The sequence below is a fragment of the Nerophis lumbriciformis genome, linkage group LG15 (assembly GCF_033978685.3).
Source record: "Nerophis lumbriciformis linkage group LG15, RoL_Nlum_v2.1, whole genome shotgun sequence".
Lineage (NCBI taxonomy): Eukaryota > Metazoa > Chordata > Actinopteri > Syngnathiformes > Syngnathidae > Nerophis > Nerophis lumbriciformis.
In genome coordinates, this window is record NC_084562.2 from 11,387,558 (window position 1) to 11,413,489 (window position 25,932).

The window sequence follows — 25,932 nt, forward strand, 5'->3', positions numbered from 1 at the left end:
TTAGCCAGGGATGCGACTTATACTCAAGAGCGACTTATGTGTGAAATTATTAACACATTACCGTAAAATATCAAATAATATTATTCAGCTCATTCACGTAAGAGACTAGACGTATAAGATTTCATGGGATTTAGCGATTAGGAGTGACAGATTGTTTGGTAAACGTATAGCATGTTCTATATGTTATAGTTATTTGAATGACTCTTACCATAATAAGTTACGTTAACATACCAGGCACGTTCTCAGTTGGTTATTTATGCCTCATATAACGTACACTTATTCAGCCTGTTGTTCACTATTCTTTATTTATTTTAAATTGCCTTTCAAATGTCTATTCTTGGTGTTGGGTTTTATCAAATACATTTCCCCAAAAAATGCGACTTATAGTCCAGTGCGACTTATATATGTTTTTTTCCTTCTTTATTATGCATTTTCGGCCGGTGCGACTTATACTCCGGAGCGACTTATACTCCGAAAAATACGGTATTTAAAATTGCTTTCTTCATGTAAAACTAATCATTTTCTCGAAAATGTGTTCATACTGTAAATTTGGGTGTCTGGAGCACCTTATTTGGATTTGCATTATTTTTTATGGGGACAATTGCTTCCATTTTCTTACAATTCAGTCTTCATCTGACCTTTTGGAGCGGATTACTAACGGAAAAAAAAGTTAAATACCTAAACTGGGTAGTGCAGAAATAACATTCAGTACATTACTGGACATTGAACAAATTTGATCAGCGATATTATTAAAGTCAGTAGGCGGTTGTGGGGGGGAGGCATGTCTCTTAGTGATGAATTTCAGAAATGTGCAAGCCGTGACTTTTTGATTTGTTTGATCTTAAGATGAGGCTGCTTTCCAGCTTTTTAATCCTTTTAAGTCTATCTATAGCGCAGTGTGGATGAGCATGACATTACAGGGCAGTAGTGGGGGAGTTGCTTCTTTCACATAGTGTCAGTGGTTTCAAAAAACAATCTATACATGATAAATCTATTTGAAAGACTTTGAGATTTCAAAATGAACGAGGAGGAGACTTTCCCCCCCAACCTGCCCTGCACTACTCACTGTATACAGTACAATTGCCTGACATGCTTATGCACCAATTACTGCTGTTCAGTTAGAGTTGACATGCATGGTGTCTGAGTGAATACATACCATACAAGTACTGTAATAAATATTTAAATGGGGTGGGCAAGACTGAAGGGAGCATTTTTTGGTAACTACCTTGAATGAAAGGGCACGATTGTCTAATACAGTATACAATATAGGTCTGGTATTGAACAACAACTTGTAATGACTTATATATAATCTGATTTAAATAGTAAATGGGTTATACTTGTATAGCGCTTTTCTACCTTCAAGGTACTCAAGGCGCTTTGACACTATTTCCGCATTCACACACACATTCACACACTGATGGCGGGAGCTGCCATGCAAGGCCCTAACCACCACCCATCAGGAGCAAGGGTGAAGTGTCTTGCTCAAGGACACAACAGACATGACGAGGTTGATAGAAGTTGGGGATCGAACAAGGAACCCTCAGGTTGCTGGCACGGCCACTCTCCCAACTACGCAACGCCGGTTTTTAACTCCTTAAAAAGCGTTTGAGGTAATTACCGTAAGGATGAAATAATATGAATAAATGTCATATCACGGTTCCATCCATCCATTTTCTACCGCTTGTCCCTTTCGGGATCGCGGGGGTGCTGGAACCTATCTCAGCTGCAATCGGGCGGAAGGCATGGTACACCCTGATTATCGTGACTAAAATGATCACGGTTATTATCATTATAATCGATGTATTGTTCAATGTCCTCAAAAAGTACTTTTACACACGCTGAAATCTTCTGACCAAGTTAATATTTTTTAAATACCTAAAATAGGTACACATTGTTAGAAAACCCACTATTTTGCATGTTTTGTGATAGTGTTTTAGTTTTAGTATCTTATCCATTTTAATGGCTAAGCTTTTGATTACTTCAAATATTGGTTTGTACTGTAGCAGTTCAAAATGTATTTTAAAAAAGCGCGGAACAAATATAATCTATTATTATTAGTATTTCTGGCGGGCATGTGGAGTCCTACTTTGTTCAGCGGTCCTTGAACGCACCGTAAAAACACCCCTGTCTCCTCTACCTCTGAGTACAGAACAATCACTCTGTTTTAAGAGAGGACAGCTTTTAGGTTCAATGTGCACAACTGAACAGCTTAGTTGATCAGACAGCAATATGTTTATATTAGTTTTGTTGTTTCTTAATGGGGAAAGACATCAATGTCTCTTGTTTTAATGTTAGCATTTAAGCTGGAGAGCTGGCGCCACTCAGTCCATGAGTTTATCAAAGTTTTTCGATAATTTTAATTTAAAACTGTACTACTAACCCTCTGGAGTTTTACCGCGGTTATCATTATCACTGTTCATCGTTATACCCCTAGATGTAATGTTTTATTTAATATTAGAAATACTTTCTCTGTGGTCATTTGATTGGCCACACAATTGTCCTGAGTCTATAACAAATATACATTGTGTTACAAGTCTGTATGAAGGAACTACCATAAACAACAAATACTATCTACAACACAAAATATTACGTTTTAGCCTCGGTAGCCCCTACAATTCAAACAGTTAAAGACAAAAGCCAACGGCTAAAAGCAAAGTGTATCCTGACGTGGGAATTAAATAAGCATTGGTATATGGACTCACTTCAAGTTTAGTGCGAGTACTTGAGCAAGGCACATTGTCAGCACATTGACACTCTGAGGTCTTTTTAACTGCACTACAATCCCTTATTCCCCAAGACTTTGCACAGCAGTTCCAAGGTAAAATAATTCACTACAACTTTTAAAGATAAGACAAAGCATATTTTTGTGCAAGACACAGTACTTTTTCTTCACCTCTGTGCATGGGTAAAGGGAACATAAAATATAAGGCCAAGCAGTGTTTACAATCAAATATTGTTAAGGGTTCTCTATTATGAAAATTAAATTTGTAATGTTATAACAGAAATGTGTCCCTAGATCCAGATTGTGAGCTCTAAACAGGAGAAATATGTACCATCTCCCGCAATTGTTTGCTCCACTTCTGAGAGAAGAGGCATTCCTATTTCAGATTTTTTAGGGTGTCATGAACAAAATCATTTGGATTGTTCCAATTCAGGTTTATGCTGCTGATTCCGGTCATCCAAGGGTGAGATCAGCCGATGAATTAATTGTAATGTTAATCACAATTATACTCAGAAAAAAAACAGAATGTCAGTGTAACAACACAATGTTTAAACCACAGGTGTCAAACTTCTGGCCTGCGAAGGTATTTTATCTGGACCACATGGCAATATAAAAACTATTGTGGCGAATGGTGAATTTTAGCAACAAAGAAACCCAACTTACTTTAGCACGTGACATACAATTTATGTAACACTAACAACAAGGGTGGCCACTGTGGTATTAATAGGATGCATTGCCGCATTACCACCAGAAGTAGCCATTATTTAATTGTACACGACTACAAACAACACTACTTCATCTGGTAATCCCTGCTTGTACACAATAACACATAAAAGATGCATGATAAAGTCAATAGTGATAATTAATCCTGTTTGGTCCACAATCTTAAGTGTGCTTTGAATTTTGCCCCTGTGTGATTAAATGTGATGCCCCTGATTTAATCTTGGGCATATTCTCTTTGATTACATACATTGTTTAAGAAAAATAAAGAGATAGGCTCCAGCACCCCCTGTGACCCCGAACGGGACAAGCGGTAGAAAATGGATGGATGGAAAGTCAACAGTACACAATAATTAAAAAAAAGAAGCAGAAAGTACCATCTACCGTATTTTCCGCACCATTAGCCGCACCTAAAAACCACAAATTTACTCAAAAGCTGACAGTGCGGCTTTTAACCCGGTGCGCTTTATATATGGATTAATATTACGATTCATTTTCATAAAGTTTCGATCTCGCAACTTCGGTAAACAGCCGCCATCTTTTTTCCCGGTAGAACAGGAAGCGCTTCTTCTTCTACGCAAGCAACCGCCAAGGTAAGCACCCGCCCCCATAGAACAGGAAGCGCTTCTTCTTCTACTGTAAGCAACCACCCGCCCCGGAAGAAGAAGAAGCACGCGGTGCATGCTGGGATATGTGACGTTTCATTTCCATTTGTGTGTTTATGTAAAGACCCCAAAATGGCTCCTATTAAGTGTGTTGTCTGTCTAATTATAAATAATGCAGACGAGGCGTGTTAACTGAGTTCTCAACGTTTACTCACAGCGTGCTCATAACCACATTCTAACTGCCAGCATACAACAACGCTTCTCAGGGCTACCGCGCATGCTCGTCACTATCGTTGCATGCTGGGTAGTGTAGTTGTTATATTTGCTAGCTCATAACATCACATTAAGAGACACGCTTACGCGCTTAATTCAATACTCGCCGTCATTCCGGGTGGATTGACAAAAGACCTCCAGCCGCTAGATATTGGTGTCAACAGGGCATTCGAAGCTAGACTGCTAACTGCGTGGGAACAATGGATGACCGAAGGCGAACACACCTTCACTAAGACAGGGAGGCAGCGCCGGACGACATTCGCCCAACTTTTCAATTCGGACACCGAAGGAGAAAAATTCGAGGGATTTATGAATGAAGAATAACTTCAGAAAGTGAGCGTTATGTTTATTTTGTGTGTTGTGACATTAACGTTCGAGCAACATTATGTTGCTATTGCTCTGCACTATTTTGAATTTTACTATGTTTGTGATTGCACATTTGCGTACATTTTGGGACAGAGTTGTTAGAACGCTGGTTTTTAATATATTATTAAAGTTTGACTGACCTATCTGACTGTTTTTTTGACATTCCCTTTAGCGCAGCGTAGGCGCGGCTTATAGTCCGGGGCGGCTTATTGGTGGACAAAGTTATGAAATATGCCATTCATTGAAGGTGCGGCTAATAATCCGGTGCGCCTTATAGTGCGGAAAATACGGTACTAATCATTTAAATCCTTTGGTGTTTGCCCCAATCACTGAGTTTGTAAAAAATGTATTCAAAATCCATTTTACAAAATGGATTTTGTAAAAATAAAAATGTTGTTCTTGCCACTTTAGTATCAATCTGATACTACCCTTGATATCGACTTTACCAATACATGGATCGATCTAGCCTCCATTTATGTGGCTGGCTGCTTCACAGCAATAGTGCAAAGATGCTCAGTTGCCATTATACAATTTTCTCTCTACAATCCTATTAATCTCCTTGCTAATTTCCTGTAAATAGTTGCAAATTTTCTGTTGTTGCGCGGTTCCAGCTAAATATCCGTGTAAGTTTATTAAGCCCTTAGTCTTCTGTTATTTCAAGTTAGTTTAGCAGCTGGCTTAGCGATTAGAAGGGTGTGAATTATTGGTAACCTAACGATTCAATCCAATTCCAATTCCTGGGGTAATGATTCGATTCAACACAATTCTCGATTCAAACCAATTTTCGCAATGATTTGATATTATAATTATGACACTTTTTCAAAACAGGTTATAGGTTAGAAAAGCTCCTTAAAACTTATTTCTATTAAAAAAAACTATATATATATATATATATATATATATATATATGTATATATATATATATATATATCGATTTTTGAAAATTATAAATCGATTTAGGATGCAAAGAATCGCGATTTGGATGTGATCGATATTTTGTGCACCCTTAGCGGTTACCATGCCTTCATGTCTTCTCCTTCTCACTTAGTGTAAGTTTAGCCTCGTCCTGCAAAGATACTAGTGAAAATGTAGTTTATTTTACGCAATGCAAGTCATACTTTAATGAGTACTTTGAATAGTAATTTAGGGGAGCGACTCCAAACTGTGTATGACCTAGCCACCTGCCTCTGTCAGCTGATCATCTACTTTTCCACAGAAATTGACTGATAGTGTTTAATGGCGGATTGATTGGAGCGGCCACATTTGAACAACTCCCTCACAAAATGTGTGTGGACATCACCTGAAGCAGCAGTACAACTTGATGACACCTGGGCAGGCTTTAAAAATAGGTTGGAGGAGGATAAGAGCAGAGGGCTGGGCGTTCAACTTGTCAATCTTCCCAAATCTTTTCTGGGACATGCAGTCTACTGTGTGCTCACACAAACATATTAGCTGCACTGGCAAGCACCTTAAGAAAAACAGATTGAACTATTTCTTCTTTTTTTGTTATTTATTATTCTATCTTTTAAAAATTGTTTTCCATACGCAAGTTTTCGTTTTCCAAACATAGAAATTTCTGAACTCAAAAAGTCCATGTGTTTTCCATGCGTGTGTAGGAACCCTGTAATTCGCATTAAAGCTAAAGACACATAAAATAGCGTTACTAAAACACTTTTAAATAGTCTTAACTTTAGCATAAAGGCTAAATTTTGGGCAAAACATTTAAAAACACCTTTATGGGATATAATAAGACTTTTCTATTGTATAATATCGGACCCTAAACTCTTTAAGCGGTGATTACCGTGCTATTGATGCTGGCCAAGAGTTTTCCATTGAATTCAACCATTGAGTAGACCGCTCCTTTCACCTCCTTTTCTGCTACAGTTTGCAGCTTTCCTAAAGGGGAAATTATACAAATCAGAATGAGATCAACAAATTAAGTGTTGCGTAGTCAATTCACACCTAATCCAGTACCTACAAGGTCACACTGAGGTAGATTGCACGCCTCACTTGTGATAGAAATGTGAAACAGAGGGGGGGAAATAGTAGTTGTGCAGAATTGGTACGTGCAGATGGAATGAAAAAAGTGGCAAATAAATGAAAAAGAGGCAATAAACCCTGGGAAGAACACTGCATGAAAGAAAATGAGAGGAATCTGTATTGGTGAAGGAAACGTCTGATAAGAAGTGATAAGTAATGATTTAGTGTGACGCGAAACAAGAGCATGGTAGGACAAAGTGTCCCTGGGTGAAGAAAAAGGACACAGTGGATAAAGAAGAAAATGAAACCGACTGGACGATAACAAGAGCAAAGAAAAATGAGGTAGATGAGAAGACAAACAGCATAAGGTTTAAAAACAAGAGAGAAAAATGTTGAGTTCACTTTGCTCGTGTTTGGACCGCTTAAGAACTGCCTGGGTACTGACCGTCAGTGTAGTGGAAGACAATTATACGGCCCTGCTTGGGCTCAGCCTCCTCTGGGTAGACCATGGCAGTGCCGACGATGAAGTAGACGGATGGGTCTTTTCCAAGGCGGCAAGAAACCATGCTGAGGGCATACTCACTCGGGAGGAACTGATGAGCGTGGAGCACTGGTAGGAAGAAGAACTATTTTAGCAAAACGCAATCTGTCTTTTAGATGGGTTTCTTAGGAACAAACAAACAAAAAAACAGCACCAACAAAAAAAATCGCATTGACTAAACTTACTTGTGAAATCACACAGTACCTGAATCCACCTCCACCGTACACTTCAACATGTTTTATTAATTTATGTCGAGCTGCACCAAATTATTATTTCTTGAATCGATCAATATATCAATTATTTTTGTAACTAATCAAATAATTTGTTGATATAATTTATTTTTGTAGTGTTGTGGTACAACAAATGTTACGAATAAATTCTCAAAAAAAGCACTACGACCTTTTTTGCTTCAAAAGTCTTGTTTTCTGCGATTGTATCTAGGTGTGTCCGGATCTGCGGCGGCTGATCGATTGGAGTACTACTTGTAGCATATTTTTTCGACGGAAAGTAGGTAACGTAGTCCTAAGTTTATCTTTAGGCTACTACTTCATTGTTACAAAGACACCAAAGCGCTTAATAGTTCAATAACTTCTGGTATGAATATGAGCAGTGCCCACTGGAATACCAGTCATTATTATGTAACAAACAGTGCACATGTATTGCTACAAATTTTACAGCAATGCATTAAACACTGATAAAATGCATGGTATCATTCCATGTTAAAATCTAAAATCAATCTAAAAACCTACAACTTACAACTAGAAAATGTCATGATGAAAGTAATTACCGGTAGTAAGATTAATTTCTGTCTTCTGATAGACCTTTTAAGTTAAGAAGCATTTTCTAACTATTAAATACATGTAAAAACTCCTTACTATATCATCGTACCAGCAGGACTTGTTCTTAACGATGGCTGTATACTAAAATCACCTTGGTGAGTTCTAGTGTGGGTAAAACTATAATACAATATATTGTGGAACTAGTTTTATTGCCCCTGTTAAGGAAGGATATCTTTCAATTTTAATGTGCTTATTCACGAAGGGCAAAAGGTACACTGGGTTGTCACAAGCAGAAAAAGAATTATGTATCCAATAAAACATTTTGACACAAACAATATCAATAATGCAGCAGCTGAAGAATTCAGCCTGTCTAAGAAGGGCGTGTTCAAATTAGTACCAGGGATTTGAGCGGAAGTTTTAAACAACCACAGATTTAAGTGGTGATTACACAATCATCTTCATAAATGATTATACAATGAACTTGCACCTGCACGTCAGTTTTAGCCAACAATGCACATAACCAATGCTACAGGAGCATATGTGTTAGATGAAAATGGATGGCAAAATAAAAAAAAATAAAAATGAGCTCACACCGATAAATTAGATTTGCATGTTAACGCGACCTGCTGATCCATTCCCTTATTTACATTTATTTACATAATATGTCTCCTAATTTACGCAGGTTTGTGAAGTCCTGGGTCTTTTAAAGGAAGGTTCGCTACAGGAAAATTTGCATCACAAAACAGACCAGAGCAAAACCTATAACCTTCAGCGAGGTTCACCATGAAAATATTGACATGCATAGAGAGGTTTAAACACTCTGTCATCCAATTATGGTGCACAATGCTTTTGTCGAGCAATAATGCATTATTTGTTACGTGTCTGATATTTATAAAATAAGACACAGCACACAGGTTAAGGTTAAATGCCAAGCTGATGCAAGTAAATGCAAATGTGTTTGTTGATGCACCCATTTTAATATGTATGAGCAAATAATAGTTTGATGAAGGAGTCAAGGCTGAGGAAAAAATTATTCTGGACTGAATTGAGCCCACTTGTTTAGTTATTCTCCATACAGTGTACATGAGTTCACCAGCCCAGGCACCATATGAGGGTGCCAACTTTTGAGATCAAAAAGAAATGCATGTCTCACCTTCAAAGGTGTGCTGATCCACGACTAGCAGGCTGTGAACCTCCACCTCATCACCAAAAGACGTCTCATGGGGAGAAGTGCTGCTGGGGAAGAGCTTGCTAGAACTCACACTGCTGGAAAGAGCCTAGAAGTACGGAGATTTATGAGACGGGACAGGAAACAGAAATTAATACAAAGAGAATCATAATAAGGTCTATACATTGATGTAGGCGCTCCACAGGACAGTAGGCGCCATCTGTGGCACCAGATGCACAGCATCTTAAATCGGGTACAGACTTTGGTGGTCACGGTGCAAAAGGCTCCGGCAGTGATTTGTCTCGACAAAGTTGTGCACCCTGGGAGTAAATTCCTCCTGTTCCACTAGGGAGGCAGTGATGCTTCATCGGCTGATCCCAACATGCTGTCAGTTGGTTTCAAAGTAAAGTTGAAAGTATTAGAACTCATTTCTTTCAAAAGCTAGATGTCACTCACAGAATGTATATGACTACAGAATAATTAAGTGTAATGTAACCTCATTGACTCTGTTTTCGTACCACCTTTTTTCGTATGATTTGGTTTTTGTCAACAATTGTACACTGTCTTGGTTATCGTACAGTCTAACTTGTCCGTTTGCCCCTGCATTATTCAGATGAATCAAGTATCCCTATCCTCTACAAAATCTGGTTTTGTTAATATTTTTCAGCCGTCTGGAATGGATTTTCCAGATTTACATAATTTCTTAGGGGAAAAATTGCTTTGGTTTTCGTCTGACCTTTTGAACAAAAGCCAAGGTACTGCCACTGTAATTTGAAATCATATTTAAGATTTTGATTGTCTCAAAAGACACATTTATGAGTAAGTAACAGTGCAGGGCTAGCTTTGTGTGCACGGCCAGTCAGGCTGCTGTCTTTAGCGCCATCTGTTGAATCGGGCACCAAATTGCAGAATCCACAAATACATTTTTTTTTTATAAATAAAAATAGAATATAACAGAATAGAATAGAATAGCACTTTATTGTCATTGCACTTAAAAAGTACAATGGGTGTATAATGAAATGCACTCCGCACACTTACATTTTTCTTGAAAAAAAAGTATCTTGACGATGAGAGATGAGTGCAGTTTGTTTGTTTAAAATTGCTTTGTTTGTAAATTGTGTTTTGTTAACGTATTAATGGCAACTATAACTACACAGGAAGACCAGTACTGCTGTGTCAAAAAGCGTTTATTGTAAATTGTGTTTTGTTAATGTATTAACGACAACTATAATTACACAGGAAATCCAGCACTGTTGTGTCAATACATTTTTGACTGCACTTTTGTTTTTTTTACATTGCTTTGGATTTTGCACCATTTCCCCCCATGACATTTGGATGTGTGATTATTTCATTTTTAGAATATTTATCTAAATATATCTTATATTTTGTTTCAGATTGTTGCAAATGTGATGTCTAGACTTTAAAATAAATAATTAGTAACTGTGTAATGCTGATTGCCATTCTCGTCTGGGGTTTTCAAATGACTCAGAGTCGGCCGGCCATGGTACGGTGTATAAAATTAAAGGTGTTGTATGTCACCGGCTCAAAATGAAATTTTTAAACAAAAAATGGCTAGCATATGTTGCCAATAGTGGTTTACGAGAACATACTTAACCAATCAATACATGTCTATATCTCGTTTAAATCTCGTGATTTAAACCTTATTCTGTTATTTAATAGTGAGTGTTTTAATTTTGTCTAGCGGCTGGCGCGTGTGTGTGTGCCTTATTACCCGCACAGGCAATTAAAACAACATTCTCCTCCATGTAAGTGTGCTCTGATTTTAAAATCTACCTCTGAAAAAAAAAATGGAATCACCAGTCTTGGAGGACGTTCATTCACGTGTTTCATTTTGTAGAGAAAAAGCAAAAACAGACATGAAACAAAACTGGCTAAGAAACACTAAAATAAATCAAGGAAAATAAATTGTGGTTATCAGTAACAGTTTAATTTTTAGATCAAGCAGTGTGGTGCAAAGCAGATTTGCGATTCATCACTGAATATGACTTTTATCCAGTCATCATCTTTTCCTTAGCTTATTGGAACTTTGTTTTTTTTCTGTTTAGGTGGTAATAACGGCTTTCGTTGAACTTTTCTGTATTTAAATCCCATTTCCTCCAGGCAATTTTTTACAGTTCGGTCACAGACGGTGACTCTAGTTTTTTTTTTCAAGACACATTACTTTGAGTTTTCTGTCTTGAAACTTTGATGTTTTCCTTAGTCTATCAGTATATTTGCCTCTTACAACCTTACCATGTTGTGTGTACTTGGTCCAGATTTTAGACACAGTTGACCGTGAACAATCAACATATTTTGCTACATTGCGTTATGATTTACCTTCTTAAAGAACTTTTGACAATCTTCTCATTTGTTTCAATTGACATATCTTGTGTTAGAGCCACGATTCATGTCAATCCCCCTGCTGCAACAGCTCTCCAAGGTGTGAACACTCCTTTTTAACTAAAGACTAACAAACAAATTCAATCTGATGTAGGTGTTAGCTTTGGAAATGAAAATGTACTGGGTGATTTAATTTTTGTTTTCCTCAGCATTGAGTGATTCCAAAAAGTTTTCATCTGCTTTATCTAAAAATGAAACTGTTACGGACTACCACAATTTATATCCTTGATTCCTTTCAATGTTTCTTAAAGGCAGAAAGTTGTCAAAACTACACTGGTGCGAATGTAGATCATTTTAAATACCAGAGTCTCTTTTGAAAATACTCGCGTTTGTGTGTACAAGAAAAAGCATCCAGCAAAAACAGACTAGACAAAGAGAGAGGTCAAACTGGAAAACATATTGGGAGTTTCATTTAAGCTGTGAATGACCTTCAAGAACAAAAGGATATAAAAACAGAAGTTATGGTGGCTGTTGAAATCATTAGGTTTTCCCCCAAACAACCCACCATTATTACCTACGCTAAGAGGTTATATAATCGTTGTCATTGGTCTCTGTCAGTTTGCTAGTTAGAAAAATAATGTTTTATTAAACTTTCAGGAACTGTCCGAAATGGGATAAGGAACAACTAATTGATTTTGGATCATTTCAACTATGCTACCTAAACGGTAGACGTGTGTGTGTGTGTGTGTGTGTGTGTGTGTGTGTGTGTGTGTGTGTGTGTGTGTGTGTGTGTGTGTGTGTGTGTGTGCAAACAGCGCTGCAGAGACAGTGTTCACAAACAAGAATGTTTACTCCATTTCTTTCAATGTGTTAGAGATAGCTCATAAAGTCATGAACGGATTTCAGGAAACAATTCAAATAGGACAAAAACAAGTCGTTACATTTTGGGGTTGATCCAGATCATTTCTACTACGTTACCTTACAAGCTTCTCTGTGTGTATATGCTAGCGGCTACGCGTCCAACTACAAAGACAAAGACAACAGATGACTGACAAGAGGCTTAACTCTGTTTCTTTCACGCCGCTATAGATAGCTCAAAAATGTATGGGGAGGATTTTCATCTACCTCTCAGGAAATGGCAGAAATGGGATGAGGATCAAATGATCAAAAAGTTATTGGCGGATTTTGATTAAACTTTTAGGAGGTCTGTGCTCACAGGGTGCTGTTCTAGTTTTTACTTTTATCTCCATGTGTAATAGAGGTTGAAACCGGAGAAAGGCGGAGTACAACGCTTGTTCGAGCGCCCTCTGAGCAGCTGACCAACTGTGACATACAGCAGCTTTAAAAAGAAAAATGCTTTTTTGTGCGTTTTAATTTAAATTTCAGATTGCCAACTTGTTCCTGATGTGCAAGTGTCATTGAAACAACTTGTAATTGAATTCTAAAATTAACGACTTAGTATAACAATAATCACTGAGGCCAATTTTCCAGTAACGAAAAATTATAAAGTGCTGCCCCGAGCTTTAGACTACAGCACAGAAAAAGATTGGATTTAGAGACAACAAGCCTGAAAATAATTGGGAGGCCATAATTACGTACGTCAAAGCCTCAGAATGGCTGCCAACTCACGATGCCAGAGTTCATTAAAAGAACGAGAAACAATACTTTGGTTTGACATAGTCTGAAAATCATTGGAAGGTAAAATTATCTTTTACCTTGGCGTAACAAACTGTTTTTCTTTTTACTGGCAAGAGATAGCAGGAGAGAGGTTTGGGATTGATGTAGACCGCTCTGCAGCATAATCAGTGCAGCATCATTTGAAATACAAAATGTAATTATTTATTTTCAGCAATGGTTTTCCGTCATGACCCCAGCAGACAGAATTTTCCCTCTGTAACCTGCAAAGTAATGGACAGCTTAGTACGAGGCCAATATTGTTTTTATTTTTTTTTACAGTAAGCGTGGTTACAAAATGACAGGCCTATTGGCGAAAAAGTCCAGTGGCCTTTGACACATTCCTGTCTTGATTTGTTTGGTAATGCAATTTTCTGCCAGAGTTTTCAGTCATAAAACACACACTGGTCTCTCCTCACTTCCTACTGTAGTCACCATAACCCAAGAGCTACTGTATGTATACATTGCCGTATTTTCTGAGCTTTTTATTCCGGTTATTGTCACTCGCTTTTATTGCCTCAGACACCTTGTCTGTTTTTCTTTCCATTTCTGTTACTAACTGCTCCATCTCTCCTCCGTCAGCTCTGTACACTGATCAGTTTTCCTGTGTACTTCTTTTAGAGCATTGGTCTGGAGTCACATGTGGCCCTTCTGCCTCCTTGCTGTAGCTCTGTCAGTTTTTTTTGACAGAGATGTTGAGGTGTAATGATAATCTCTCATTTATCAACTAATAATCAATGCTATAGATCGCTTACAATAGTTCCCCAATGTTCTCAAGGAAAGTGCGTGTAAACTACGTGCAACAAGTTGGAACATAAAAGACATTCGACTTTCAACCGTAAAACATGAACAAGAATGTCTGCAATTTGTGGATGACAGAGCTGCCTGGTTTTGACACTTTTTTTCCACGTAGTACCACCTCAGAAAACACTTGGCACTCTCTAAGTACCACCATAATGACCAACATTAAAATTCAGTAGTGTAGTAGGCCTAAGTATTCATTAAAAACAAGGCAGAGGTTTTAATTAACAGGTATATTTAAGAGTTGAGCTTGAGCCAGAGTATATTAAGTTTATTTTTGGCCAGGTTGTACCCCGCCTTCCGCCTGAATGCAGTTGGGATAGGCTCCGGCCCCCCGCTACCCCGAGAGGGACAAGCGGTAGAACATTGATGGATGGATTTACAGGCTTCGTTGGCATACCCATAAATGCAGCCCAAGTACCACCACAGTTTGTTAATCACTGTTTTAGAGTACTCAATAGTAATATCTCTTGAGATTATTTGTATTGTTTACTCGTCTTCAGCATAAATTACTTTTTAACTGCGAACAATTTTTTTGTCTCATGTGATGATTGAGATATAATTTTTAGTCTTTTCCTTGCAGTAATACACGTGTGTTTTGTTTAATTAAGCCTATTTTGCACATTTGTGTGTTCCATGTTGGTCAGATGCTTTTCTCAGTCTTTTTGTTTGTATTTAATCATCATCTCCTTCAACAAATTTCCCTATTATAATTACAGAATGAAAATTACAACAATTTATTGCAACTTTCACTTTGTCACGCAATTTTATTGCAAGAAACACCTAAAAAAAAATAAGCACTTTCCATTGCAATTTTTGAAATTAGGGATAAAAAAGATCCTGGGGGACTGGTAAAGAATTAAACCTAAATATGTAAGTAAAACATTTTTTAATCCTGTGCTTTTGCGGGTTAGGGTTACAAAAAACACTTAAAACACTAATTAGATATTCATAAAATCAGGAGCGGATGCAAAGTTGTTGAAAAAAATAAGCCTTAAAACACTGCAATTTCTGTCTCAACTATTTAAAAATGCTGCCCTAAAGTCATCCATTTTAGGCTACAATAGTCACAAAAAAGAGGGAGTGTGTTTTACAAAAAAAAGCATCTAATAAAGCTAGAAGTAATCCCATATACTGTAAACTACTGACTGACTGATTTAAGGGACACTTTTAAAATGGCAAATCTGCAAACAAAACATAATCTACACTGCTCATCTTCAGTGTGACTGTGCAGCAAACCTCAGAATCCCACCAAAATATGGAGCTACAGTACCTGGGTGCTGGCACTGGGCCGGACAGCAGAGGTGGTACCGCTCACATCCTGAATCTCCACCCTACTGGACAGGACACCAAAACACTGGGAAACCTCCTGGTAACAAATCCGTCTGGGATGTAAACAAAAGAAGAAAGAGGTGAGAGGACACACAATGAGTTGTGGGTGGAAGCAGAAAAATAGCCCACAGTGTTTTAGTGAAATAAACAAAACAATGAAAACACCTTCAGTTCTTAAATTATATGACTGTCAATATATAATAACAAATACAATTGTTTACGGTGTCATTTCTGTCAATAAAAAAACTGACAGATATTTAACAAGCACAAAAGGACAAAAAAACTGAAGGTAAATAGAACCAAACATGTTCACTCAATACATCTGAAAATCTGAGAGAGAGACTGACCTGGGGGACTCGTAGAGAGGAACAGTGCGGATGTGGAGTTTCTGAATCTCATCAATGGTACCGATTGTCAGAGTGCTGTTGTTAGCCAGAGCCAGGCTGTAACAGATAAGGTACAGATTTGGTAGAAAATTAAAACTGATCAAATGAAATTCTACAATGTATGCAATTACTGTCCCTTGGTTGTGTGTTTTTAGTATACCTGTCTGGGTAGCCTTCAGAGTTGAGTGGGCACATATAGTTGACCTCCTTGAGGTTGACGTTGGAAAAGACCAGCTTATGGTTAGAAGAATAAATGACCGTGGGGCGATCGGAGCAGGCAAAGACATTGGAGGTGGAAAGGGATCGAAAGGTCCTCAGCACGGTGGGCTGCGTTCCCAGGGTGACTTTTTTACGCTCACTCAGGGAACCTACAGTGATGGAAATACAATCACAAAGAAAAGGGTTCAGGCCAAGAGAACCCTTTAAAGAGCTACAGAAAGTAAAGCTGTCAGGTTTCAAATAGTCATGGGGTAAACAGTAGAACCACAGGGTTCACTGCTCAGTCACAACAAGGCATTCAAACCTAACAACACTGCACCTACTGCCAAGCACAAAGTGGATGGAATATTACAGGAAGACTACCTCAACTCAACACCTTTTACAGCTGAAACTCGGGCACAAATATGTTTCAACAGGACAATGCTGCCAAACACACAGCCAGAGCTGCTAACATTTGGTGTGGAGGAAAATTGTGCTTAAAAAAAACAACCTTTGTTCATACCTACTTTAAAGTTGTATTTTTCGACAGTTTCGAGAATAAATGAATGTGTCCTGAATGGTATTTTGGATTAACAAGTGGAAGACATAAGTGAAAGTTTGCACTTTGGGTGAGACGGTCACAGTTTTTGTTACGGGTCGCAGTTGTTGTTTCGGCTTTTTATTTGTTTCAATGAAGTGATTGTTGATCTACTACCTCATCGCCATACTTTCGACATCTGGGCAAAAGCTACAATATTTTATATACAGACAAAAAAACATCACAATCCGGGTAATTAGTAACTTCAGTCAGGATGTTGGTAAGACAAAAGCAATATACAAGGTCTGTATATCTATGCTGGCTTTGCAAAAGCTGAATTTAAGCTTTTAGAAGAGCTTTCCTAAACCCCAAACCGCATTGAACATTTGTACACTATGCTTAACATCTGTGTCTGTGCTAGTAATGGACTCCATCAATTCTGCCAAGAAGAGTGTTCAAACTGCCTGACAGAATGATGCTAATAGCTCTTTGGTGGCTACAAAAATAATCTGGTTGAGGAAGCAGACTACCTCAACCGATGGAGGGAGCGCTTCAGAGAGCTCCTTAATCACCCTCCTGTTCTAAGAGACCCCACCCTTACCAGCCACTATGCCCCTAACTCGGACTGCTCCATCATCCCAGTCTCCCCAGATGAAGTCAAAGCAGCACTGTCAAAAACCAAGAAAGGCAAAGCTCCCGGCATTTGTACCATCACAGCACAGATGTTGAAGGCGACAACATCATTCTATGGCTCACACAAATTATTACCCTTGTGTGGGTCTCTGAGTTGCTGCCAGATGACTGGAGACGGGGCATTATACTTCCCTTCTGGAAACACAAGGGAGATCAGCTGACCTGCAGCAACCACAAAGGCATCACCCTGCTTTCCATCCCCCCTACCCACCAGAAGCGGACGCAGCCAACAACAAGCCGGATTCATGTCCAACCGTTCCACCATTGATAACATCTCTGCTCTCCGGCTCATAATACAAAATTCCCAGGAGTTCAGAAAGGACCGGCACCACTTCATCGCCTTCATTGACCATAAGGCTGCCTTTGACACAGTGGACCATGGGACCCTCTGGAACATGTTGAAGTCCCTTGGAGCTCCAACCAAAATCATCACACATTTTAGACAGCTGTACCATAGTGCTGAAAGCTGCGTACGAATGAGTGGTCAGGACTCAGTGGTTCCCATGAAACAGCGGGGTAAGGCAGGGCTGTGTCGTGGCTCCTGAACTATTTAATTGCGTCATCGACCACTTGGGGTGCCACTTGGTAACTACACCCTCCAGGACCTCAAATACGCAAATGACACCATGCTGTTCAGCGAGACTGCTGACCAGCTCTACAAATCCCTCAGTGTGTTTGACGAGGAGTCCAAAAAGTTAGGCCTGAAGATAAGCTTGCCTAAGGCCCTGTCTACTTTAAGCCGGATAACTCCTTGATTGCATAACTATTTTGCCTAAACCCCTTGTCAGCCACACTAACCCATCGTTTAAGGTTCCCCTCCTTGGATATTTTTTTTTACATGGGTAAGCGCGCCGTCTATTTCTTGAATCTCCATCTCTTAGCTCTGCATGGACTCATTGATCGTTTATAAACGGAGTTTGGAGTAGGGATGTCCCGATCCAGGTTTTTGCACTTCCGATCCGATACCGATATTGTTTTTGCATTTCCGATCCGATACCGATACTGACCGATACCGATACTGGCCTATCCGAGCATGTATTAAAGTTTAAAGTTATTTAGCCTACTTAGTTGTCAGAATCATGTTGAAAAGGGTTTTAGTACTCTTGATAACAACTAGCCAGCTGAATTAGGGGAGTTTGAATAATACACAATGGTTGGTAACAAGAAACTGACCTGTTTATTCAAGGATAAACACAAAATAGACAAAATTATACATGACAAACAGAAATGGCATCATTGAACTAGGGCTGGGCGATATGGCCTTTTTTTAATATTGCGATATTTTAAGGCCATATTGCGATACACAATATATATCTCGATATTTTGCCTTAGCCTTGAATGAACACTTGATGCATATAATCACAGCAGTATGATGATTCTATGTGTTTTGATTGATTGATTGAGACTTTTATTAGTAGGTTGCACAGTGAAGTACATATTCCGTACAATTGACCACTAAATGGTAACACCCCAATACATTTTTCAACTTGTTTAAGTCGGGGTCCACTTAAATTGATTCATGATACAGATATATACTATCAGATATATACTATCATCATAATACAGTCATCACACAAGATAATCACATTGAATTATTTACATTATTTATAATCCAGGGTGTGGAGGGGGGCGCCTGATGTAAGTGTCAAAAAGACAGCCAAAAGAGCTTGATATAAGAATAAATCTAAAGTTAAAATATAGGGTAGAAATGCACCCATTTGCAGGAAATGTAGTCTTGATTTTCAAAATGTTCTTTCAAGGCTTGCATGTCTACATTAAAACATTCTTCTTCATACTGCATTAATATATGCTACTTTTAAACTTTCATGCAGAGAAGGAAATCACAACTAAAAAAATCACTAATTTTTTCATACGGTGTTAATGTGTAAATTTTTGCCTGCCTCGGCATTTTGATGGTGTGGACGTGTGGCACCGAATGGAGATAAGCGTCTCGACAGACGTCACAATATTTGAACAATGATGACGAAAACTGTTGTCTCTGTCGTGTCCGTGTGTCGAAAATTGTTATGCGCTTATTTTTTTATTTGATTTTGTGCGTGGCATAGATTTGCCATGCGCAGAGGACGCTTGAGCAGGCGCGCACCTTAGCGGCTGCGCTAGCATCACAGCTAACGTTAGCCATGCCGCTACCTCGCTCTCTGCTGGGAGAGGACGTATACGTATGTGATGTATGACGTGACAGTATGTGACGTGTGTAAGAAGGTGCGCTTGCTGTCTGTGAGAGGGAGACACAAGAAAGAGTGAGAAGAGCCTGTCGTGTAATGCCAGCAGCTAAAAGCAACTGCGTGAGAATTGTGGATGTGTTGAAAGTGTGCTGGAAAATGCGGAACGGAAATTACGGAGCAGCAGAAAAGTGGAATGTATTACCGTATTTTCCGCACTATAAGGCGCACCTAAAAACCACAAATTTTCTCAAAAGCTAACAGTGCGCCTTATAACCCGGTGCGCTTTATTACGATTCATTTTCATAAAGTTTAGGTCTCGCAACTACGGTAAACAGCCGCCATCTTTTTTCCCCGTAGAAGAAGCGCGCGGTGCATGCTGGGATATGTGACGTTTCATTTCCATTTGTGTGTTTATGTAAAGACCCCAAATGGCTCCTATTAAGTGTGTTGTCTGTCTAATTATAAATAATGCAGACGAGGCGTGTTAACTGAGTTCTCAACGTTTTCTCACAGCGTGCTCATAACCACATTCGAACTCCCAGCATACAACATCGCTTCTCAGGGCTACTGCGCATGCTCGTAACTATCGTTGCATGCTGGGTAGTGTAGTTGTTATATTTGCTAGCTCATAACAGCACATTGAGAGACACGCTGACACGCTTAATTCAATACTCGCCGTCATTCCGGGTGGATTGACAAAAGACCTCCAGCCGCTAGATATTGGTGTCAACAGGGCATTCGAAGCTAGACTGCTAACTGCGTGGGAACAATGGAAGACAGAAGGCGAACACACCTTCACTAAGACGAGGAGGCAGCGCCAGACGACGCCAACATCTGCCAGTGGATCGTAAATTTGCCCAACTTTTCACTTCGGACACCGAAGACGAAGGATTTACGAATGAAGAATAACTTCAGAAAGTGAGCGCTATGTTTATTTTGTGTGTTGTGACATTAACGTTCGAGCAACATTATGTTGCTATTGCGCTGCACTATTTTGAATTTTACTATGTTTGTGATTGCACATTTGCGTACATTTTGGGAGTGAACAGAGTTGTTAGAACGCTGGTTTTTAATATATTATTAAAGTTTGACTGACCTATCTGACTGTTTTTTTGACATTCCCTTTAGCGCAGCGTAGGCGCGGCTTATAGTCCGGGGCGGCTTATTGGTGGACAAAATTATGAAATATGTAATTCATAGAAGGTGCGGCTAATAATCCGGTGCGCCTTATAGTGCGGAAAATACGGTATTTAAATAAGTGCGTTGGAAAACAAGGACCGGAGTTTTTTTTAAAACTGGGTCTGGATCGGCATTTTCCCATGCCTTGCCGATACGCAATTTTTGGCAAATATCGGCAGCCGATCCGATCCAAATATCGGATCGGGACATCCCTAGTTTGGAGAGCAAGTGATGTCAGAAAGAACGCGCCACAACCAGCTTTGTAACAACCGGTTTCCCCTCTGAGGTAACCACTAGAAATATGGAGGCGAATCATGCAGACATGCCCGTGTTTCGTCTTCTTCTACATGTACAGGCGCTTGTAGAAATCACGCATGAATACCTTAAGAGAAGGAAACGTGCGATTGCAGCTATTTCGGATACAACACATCTCAGACGGCAACATAGCAATGTTGAGCGATGGTTTTGGATCAGGCCTGGAAGAACGGCAGCCTGGTGTGATATGTTTTTCAACGAGTGAGTTGTGTCAGAGAAATGGCAAGAGAACTTTCGAATGTTCAGGTCAGCTGTGATTCTATTTAGCACAAAATTTTTTCCATTTGTCGAAGGGGAGACAATGAGAATGCGGGCTCCCGTGGATGTGATAAAAAAGGTAGCGTGTGCTTTGTATTACTTGGCCGACGAGGGAAGACTACGGATAACAGCGAATGCATTTGGACTGGCAAAGCAGACTATCAGTTATTGTCCGCGATGTATGTCAAGCGATTACTCAACGTCTAGTTTTGTACTCCATAACTACTGTGAAGCCATGAAGTGGTTGCAGCCGTCGAGTACGGCCGCCAATTTCAGCCTCCAAGCACAAGCAGGATTGCAAGAATGGACAATGCAGGTGAAGGTAAAAGACTGAGGAGTGTCCTGACAAGATATTTAGATTCCTAGATTGATTGTGGTAAAATGTTCGTTATCAAAATGTTTACTTTCGCACGTTCATTAAAAATTTTAATCATTTATGGTGGCTCAGGTGTGATTCACTACAATAGGGCTAGTCTAACAGCTGCTAATGGTGAGGCAAGCAAGGTTTACTGTTAAAAGAAATGTGGCAATAGTCTACATTGAAACACTTCACATATCAGACTGCCGGGTAAGGATACACTTCCAGATCAGAGGTGACTATGATGTAATATATGCGCGTCTGCCATTTTCCGCACATGCGTACTAGGTCGCGTTGCGCCAGCGGACGGAGGGGGTCTTAAACGATGGCATTGTGTGTGTGTGTGGACAGGGATAAGGTTAGGTGGGTTATATCCTGTATAACCTTAGCCAGCTTTGTGTAGAGGCAGCCTAAGACATAGCTTATGCATGTAAGCGAGGGACCTGATCCATTACACCTCTTTTTTGACGGGACCCCTGTCTCCACTTTTAAATACCTGGGCTCGACAATGTCAAACACGGGCGACCTAAAACCTAAGATTACCGGTAACAGACGCCGTGCCCTAGCAGCTTCTGTAATGCAGACCCTTTGGAGACCATTGTGGCAACACTGGTACATATCACGGGAGACAAAGCTTAGGGTCTACAATGCCTCTGTCATCTTTGTTCTCCTGTACGGCTCCGAAACATGGCCGCTAAATACCAACCTGGCGGCCAGGCTTGATGGTTTCAATACAAGGGCCCTCAGGACAATGCATTACATGGAGCCAGCACGTCACAAACCGGACTTTGAGAGGCCAAACCCAACAGCTCCCAGCATCCCGTCTCGCAGTAATGAGGCGGGTACGCTGGTATGGCCACGTCATCTGCGTGCCTGTGGAACATCCAGCTAATACCATCCTAGCTTTCAATCCCCAGCAAGCCAGCTGGAGACGACCTGAAGTTGCCCCCCGCACCCGCTGGCTGGATGCAATAGCCAAGAACCGTAAAGCCTGTAATGTGAGCTCAAGCTCAACTCTTTGCCCACAATAGACCCAAATGGAGAGACCTGGTTGCCACGGTTGGCTCTAAATGCCTATAGGTGCAAGAAGACTAATGAATGAATGAGGAAGTATTGAGGATGTATGTATGTATGTTATTTAAATTACGTGTTTACTTTTAACCCTGTGTATCTTAAGATACATTCCACATACATTTAAACTTGCATCTGGTATCCACTCGGCATTCATTGCACATATATGTACAAATTATTCTACACCAGAAAAAGAATGGTTAAAATAAATCATTAAGGGATGTTTGCAGTTTGCTCAAAGTGAAGTGAAGTTAATTATATTTATAGAGCACTTTTCTTTAGTGACTGAAAGCGCTTTACATAGTGAAACCCATTATCTAAGTTACATTTTTAAACCAGTGTGGGTGGCACTGGGAGCAGGTGGGTAAAGTATCTTGCCCAAGGACACAACGGCAGTGACTAGGATGGCAGAGGCGGGGATCGAACCTGGAACCCTCAAATTGCTGGCATGGCTGCTTTACCTATCGAGCCATGCCGTCCAAAGTTACATTTATCGAACCAAAAATTTTAAGAAGGACACCACCACCAGATAGCCTATCTTATCATTAGTGGTTTAAAAGAACAGACCTAATGATTAAATGCTTGCGGCGTGTGCAAACCCACTGGAGAGATCTTCGTGTACAAAAGAATAAAAAAATGTATGCTATGCAATTGCCACCATGCATAGTTTAAACAGCTGAAAATGACCATTAATCACTCCAAACACCTTCCTTGTGCTGTGGCATTGTTCCTTTTCACCGTCTTAATGCACATGCTTACCTGGGCTGAAGCCCAATTATAGGCCTCTCCGCGCCCGCATGTAATAATTGGGGTGCATAGCTGTCAATCTCAGGCAGCTGCTTCGCACAGATATGCATGCGCTCACTCGTCACGCAGCAGATATATTCATGAACAAAATTATTTTCAAAATGGATGATATGTTGCTGTTTTGCTGCTCTGGTGAGCTTGCATTAGCATCGTGTGACTTCTGTCGCACAAGAAGAGGGTGGCTAATTGTGTCATGTTCGAACAACAATACCTGCAAACATCATCTTTGCAGTTGCACAGGGAAGAAAAAAAGGGAAAATGAGAGCGGTTCTCACAAGAGAAAATTGGCTAGAGAGAGCAACTGCGGGGAGAAGATTTATCAAAGTGCATCTAAAAGCTCGGGGATAATTCCAAAACACCCACGGCCACATAGGTTGACAGTGGCTGTGTTTCCATTGCAGTTTTTCACAAAATAAAAGCGGCATTTCGAAAATTTTGACAAAGTACATTTGCAACTTGTAGGTGTTTCCATTAAGGGGTGTTTCGCATCATGAGACGTAATTCTTGTAAAATCTTGTCCCGCTAGACTCCACTTTAAGGAAGGTGGACGTACGCTTTGAGATTCTATGATTTTGGAGTTGGGATTACAATTGCAGCGGTTATCCGCTCAAAGGCAACGTCCTTACGCATGGCAGCAGCCACAAATAAGGGATTTTTGGGAGAGAATTATGAACAAGAAATTCCCTATTTAATTACAGAAAGTTTGGGCACGTGGGTCTATCCAAGTCTGCGGGTCGGCCTCTATTGCCGGGAAAGGGAACTGCAGGACGGCCCGGTGCCGCCTACCTCCTCCAGCCGACTGATCGGAAGCGAAACCAAGACGGCCCGTCTGACCTAGTAGTCGTGCATTGGTGTTTCCATCATGCTTTTGCAACACACTTCAATATCGAACCGTCTGAAAAAAACACCTCATGAGAGTGTAATATTTTAGCGATGTTTGAGAGGTATTTTTAAAATTCTGGTGTTTCCATTACCAGTTTCTTGTATGTTGTTCAATGTTCAAGTTCTGTGCATTTCTGGGGGTAATGGAAACACATAGAATCATTTGTCTTCAAGGCGGATTGTATTTTACACTTTGAAACATCCTAATGGGCGGAGACGGACTTGAAGTAAATTTTTAAAGGTTTTCAGACGTAATTTCACCTTGTTGACACAAATGGATGAGAACATGCTGATTCCGGGGGTCCAAAATTTAAGAAGCATATACAGGCATATCCCCGGCAGCTATACGGGGGCCTATGTCAAATACCAGCTGATACAGGGGCTTGGGAAAGCAAAGGAGTGGTTTGTAGGAGTTGGATGAAATGTATGTATGTGTGTGTGCACAACGCTCGCCAGGGATGATGCTACTGTTGTATTGTTGCTTTCCCCCAAAAATAAAGTTGTCGTTTTGCAAGGCAACACTGTCGTTCTTCTTTTCCATGAGTCAAGTCAAGTCAATGCCGTCTCAAATGCGCCCGCATGTGGGTATTGATGGACGGCCTAGCTCCAGACGTTCTGCGTTCTTTACTCCAGTGTTTACTTTATCACATGATTATGTGCAGATTTGCGAGATCTCGTAAAAGTCTGCACTATTTCGCTGCACGACGGAGTTGCAACAGAACAGTCGTGGGGATTGCCAGATGGCGGTGCCGTTCCGTGGCGATTACGTTTCACATCCTGTGGAAATCAGGGGTAAGAATCTACCCAACTGTGACATAGCATAGTAGTTTTCAGGGTCAAAAAATACATGACAAATTCCCATGATGAGTGCATAAACCTGTGACATGAACTGTAAGGTTTTCATCATTAATCTATGTGTGAGTGATTTTTTGATTAGAAAGTTACAACATTTTGGTAATGTATGTTCTTTTACTTTTTTTCCTAGCATCTACCTTGTAGATACAAAAAAAAGGATTCCCTATTGTAAGAAAGTGGTGGCCTCTCTTACTCTCTAGTCTGATGATTCACTAAATTGACTTTCAAATGGGTTCTGGTCTGTTGCTCGTTTGCTGACGGCGTGAGAACGACATACCCGTCTGCAGATCCAGGCCAAAGTAGAAGAGTGCGCCGTCTCCAAGGGCACAGAGCAGGTAGTAGCTGCCTTCAAAAGTGGTCATTAGGATGGAACGAGGGATGATCTCTAGAAATGGTCAGAGAAAAATGATCTGTTTATATTTTTCATGTTAACAGAAATAACCAAACTCATCAATGTTGAAAAACAGATTTAAGAATGTTTTAAAAATCTCTGCGTTACCATATAGAAGGCAAACAACGCTTTAAGAATCAAACAAAACATTCAGCAAAAGAAACTGAAAAAATAAACTAAGACCGCTGGAAAGCCTACAAATAATTAGAATAGAGAATGATGTAATCTATTAACTATTTGGAGGGCTGATTTGTGGTTGTGCACATTAAGCAGCTATTACCAAAGCACGCACACGCATGCACATACACACTAATATGAAACAGGGTATGTCACTGTAGAATAGCACTGGCTATTTATCGTTAATGAAACATTTTAACTGGAAAGAAGAAAGCCCTGACCTTAGAGTTCATGATGTTAAAGAGAATTATGTCTCCACAGAGTACTGACTTTTTCATAAGTTTAACCAAAGCTGTTATCTACTGTAAAGTTTAACATTCTTAATTACCTCCCCATC

General features: G+C 39.8%; 1 protein-coding gene across 1 annotated transcript in view; it reads right to left on the bottom strand.

Annotated features, from left to right (window-relative positions):
* The window catches only part of ddb1 (damage-specific DNA binding protein 1), an 80,033-nt gene that overhangs the window by 18,966 nt on the left and 35,135 nt on the right, over nt 1-25,932 (bottom strand). The window contains exons 15-21 of the mRNA XM_061974850.2: nt 25,305-25,412; nt 15,848-16,055; nt 15,649-15,744; nt 15,243-15,354; nt 9,140-9,263; nt 7,112-7,276; nt 6,488-6,582 (exon numbers count right to left, since the gene is read on the bottom strand). Of these exons, the coding sequence (XP_061830834.1) occupies nt 6,488-6,582; nt 7,112-7,276; nt 9,140-9,263; nt 15,243-15,354; nt 15,649-15,744; nt 15,848-16,055; nt 25,305-25,412 (908 nt within the window). The remainder of the gene's footprint in view (nt 1-6,487; nt 6,583-7,111; nt 7,277-9,139; nt 9,264-15,242; nt 15,355-15,648; nt 15,745-15,847; nt 16,056-25,304; nt 25,413-25,932) is intronic.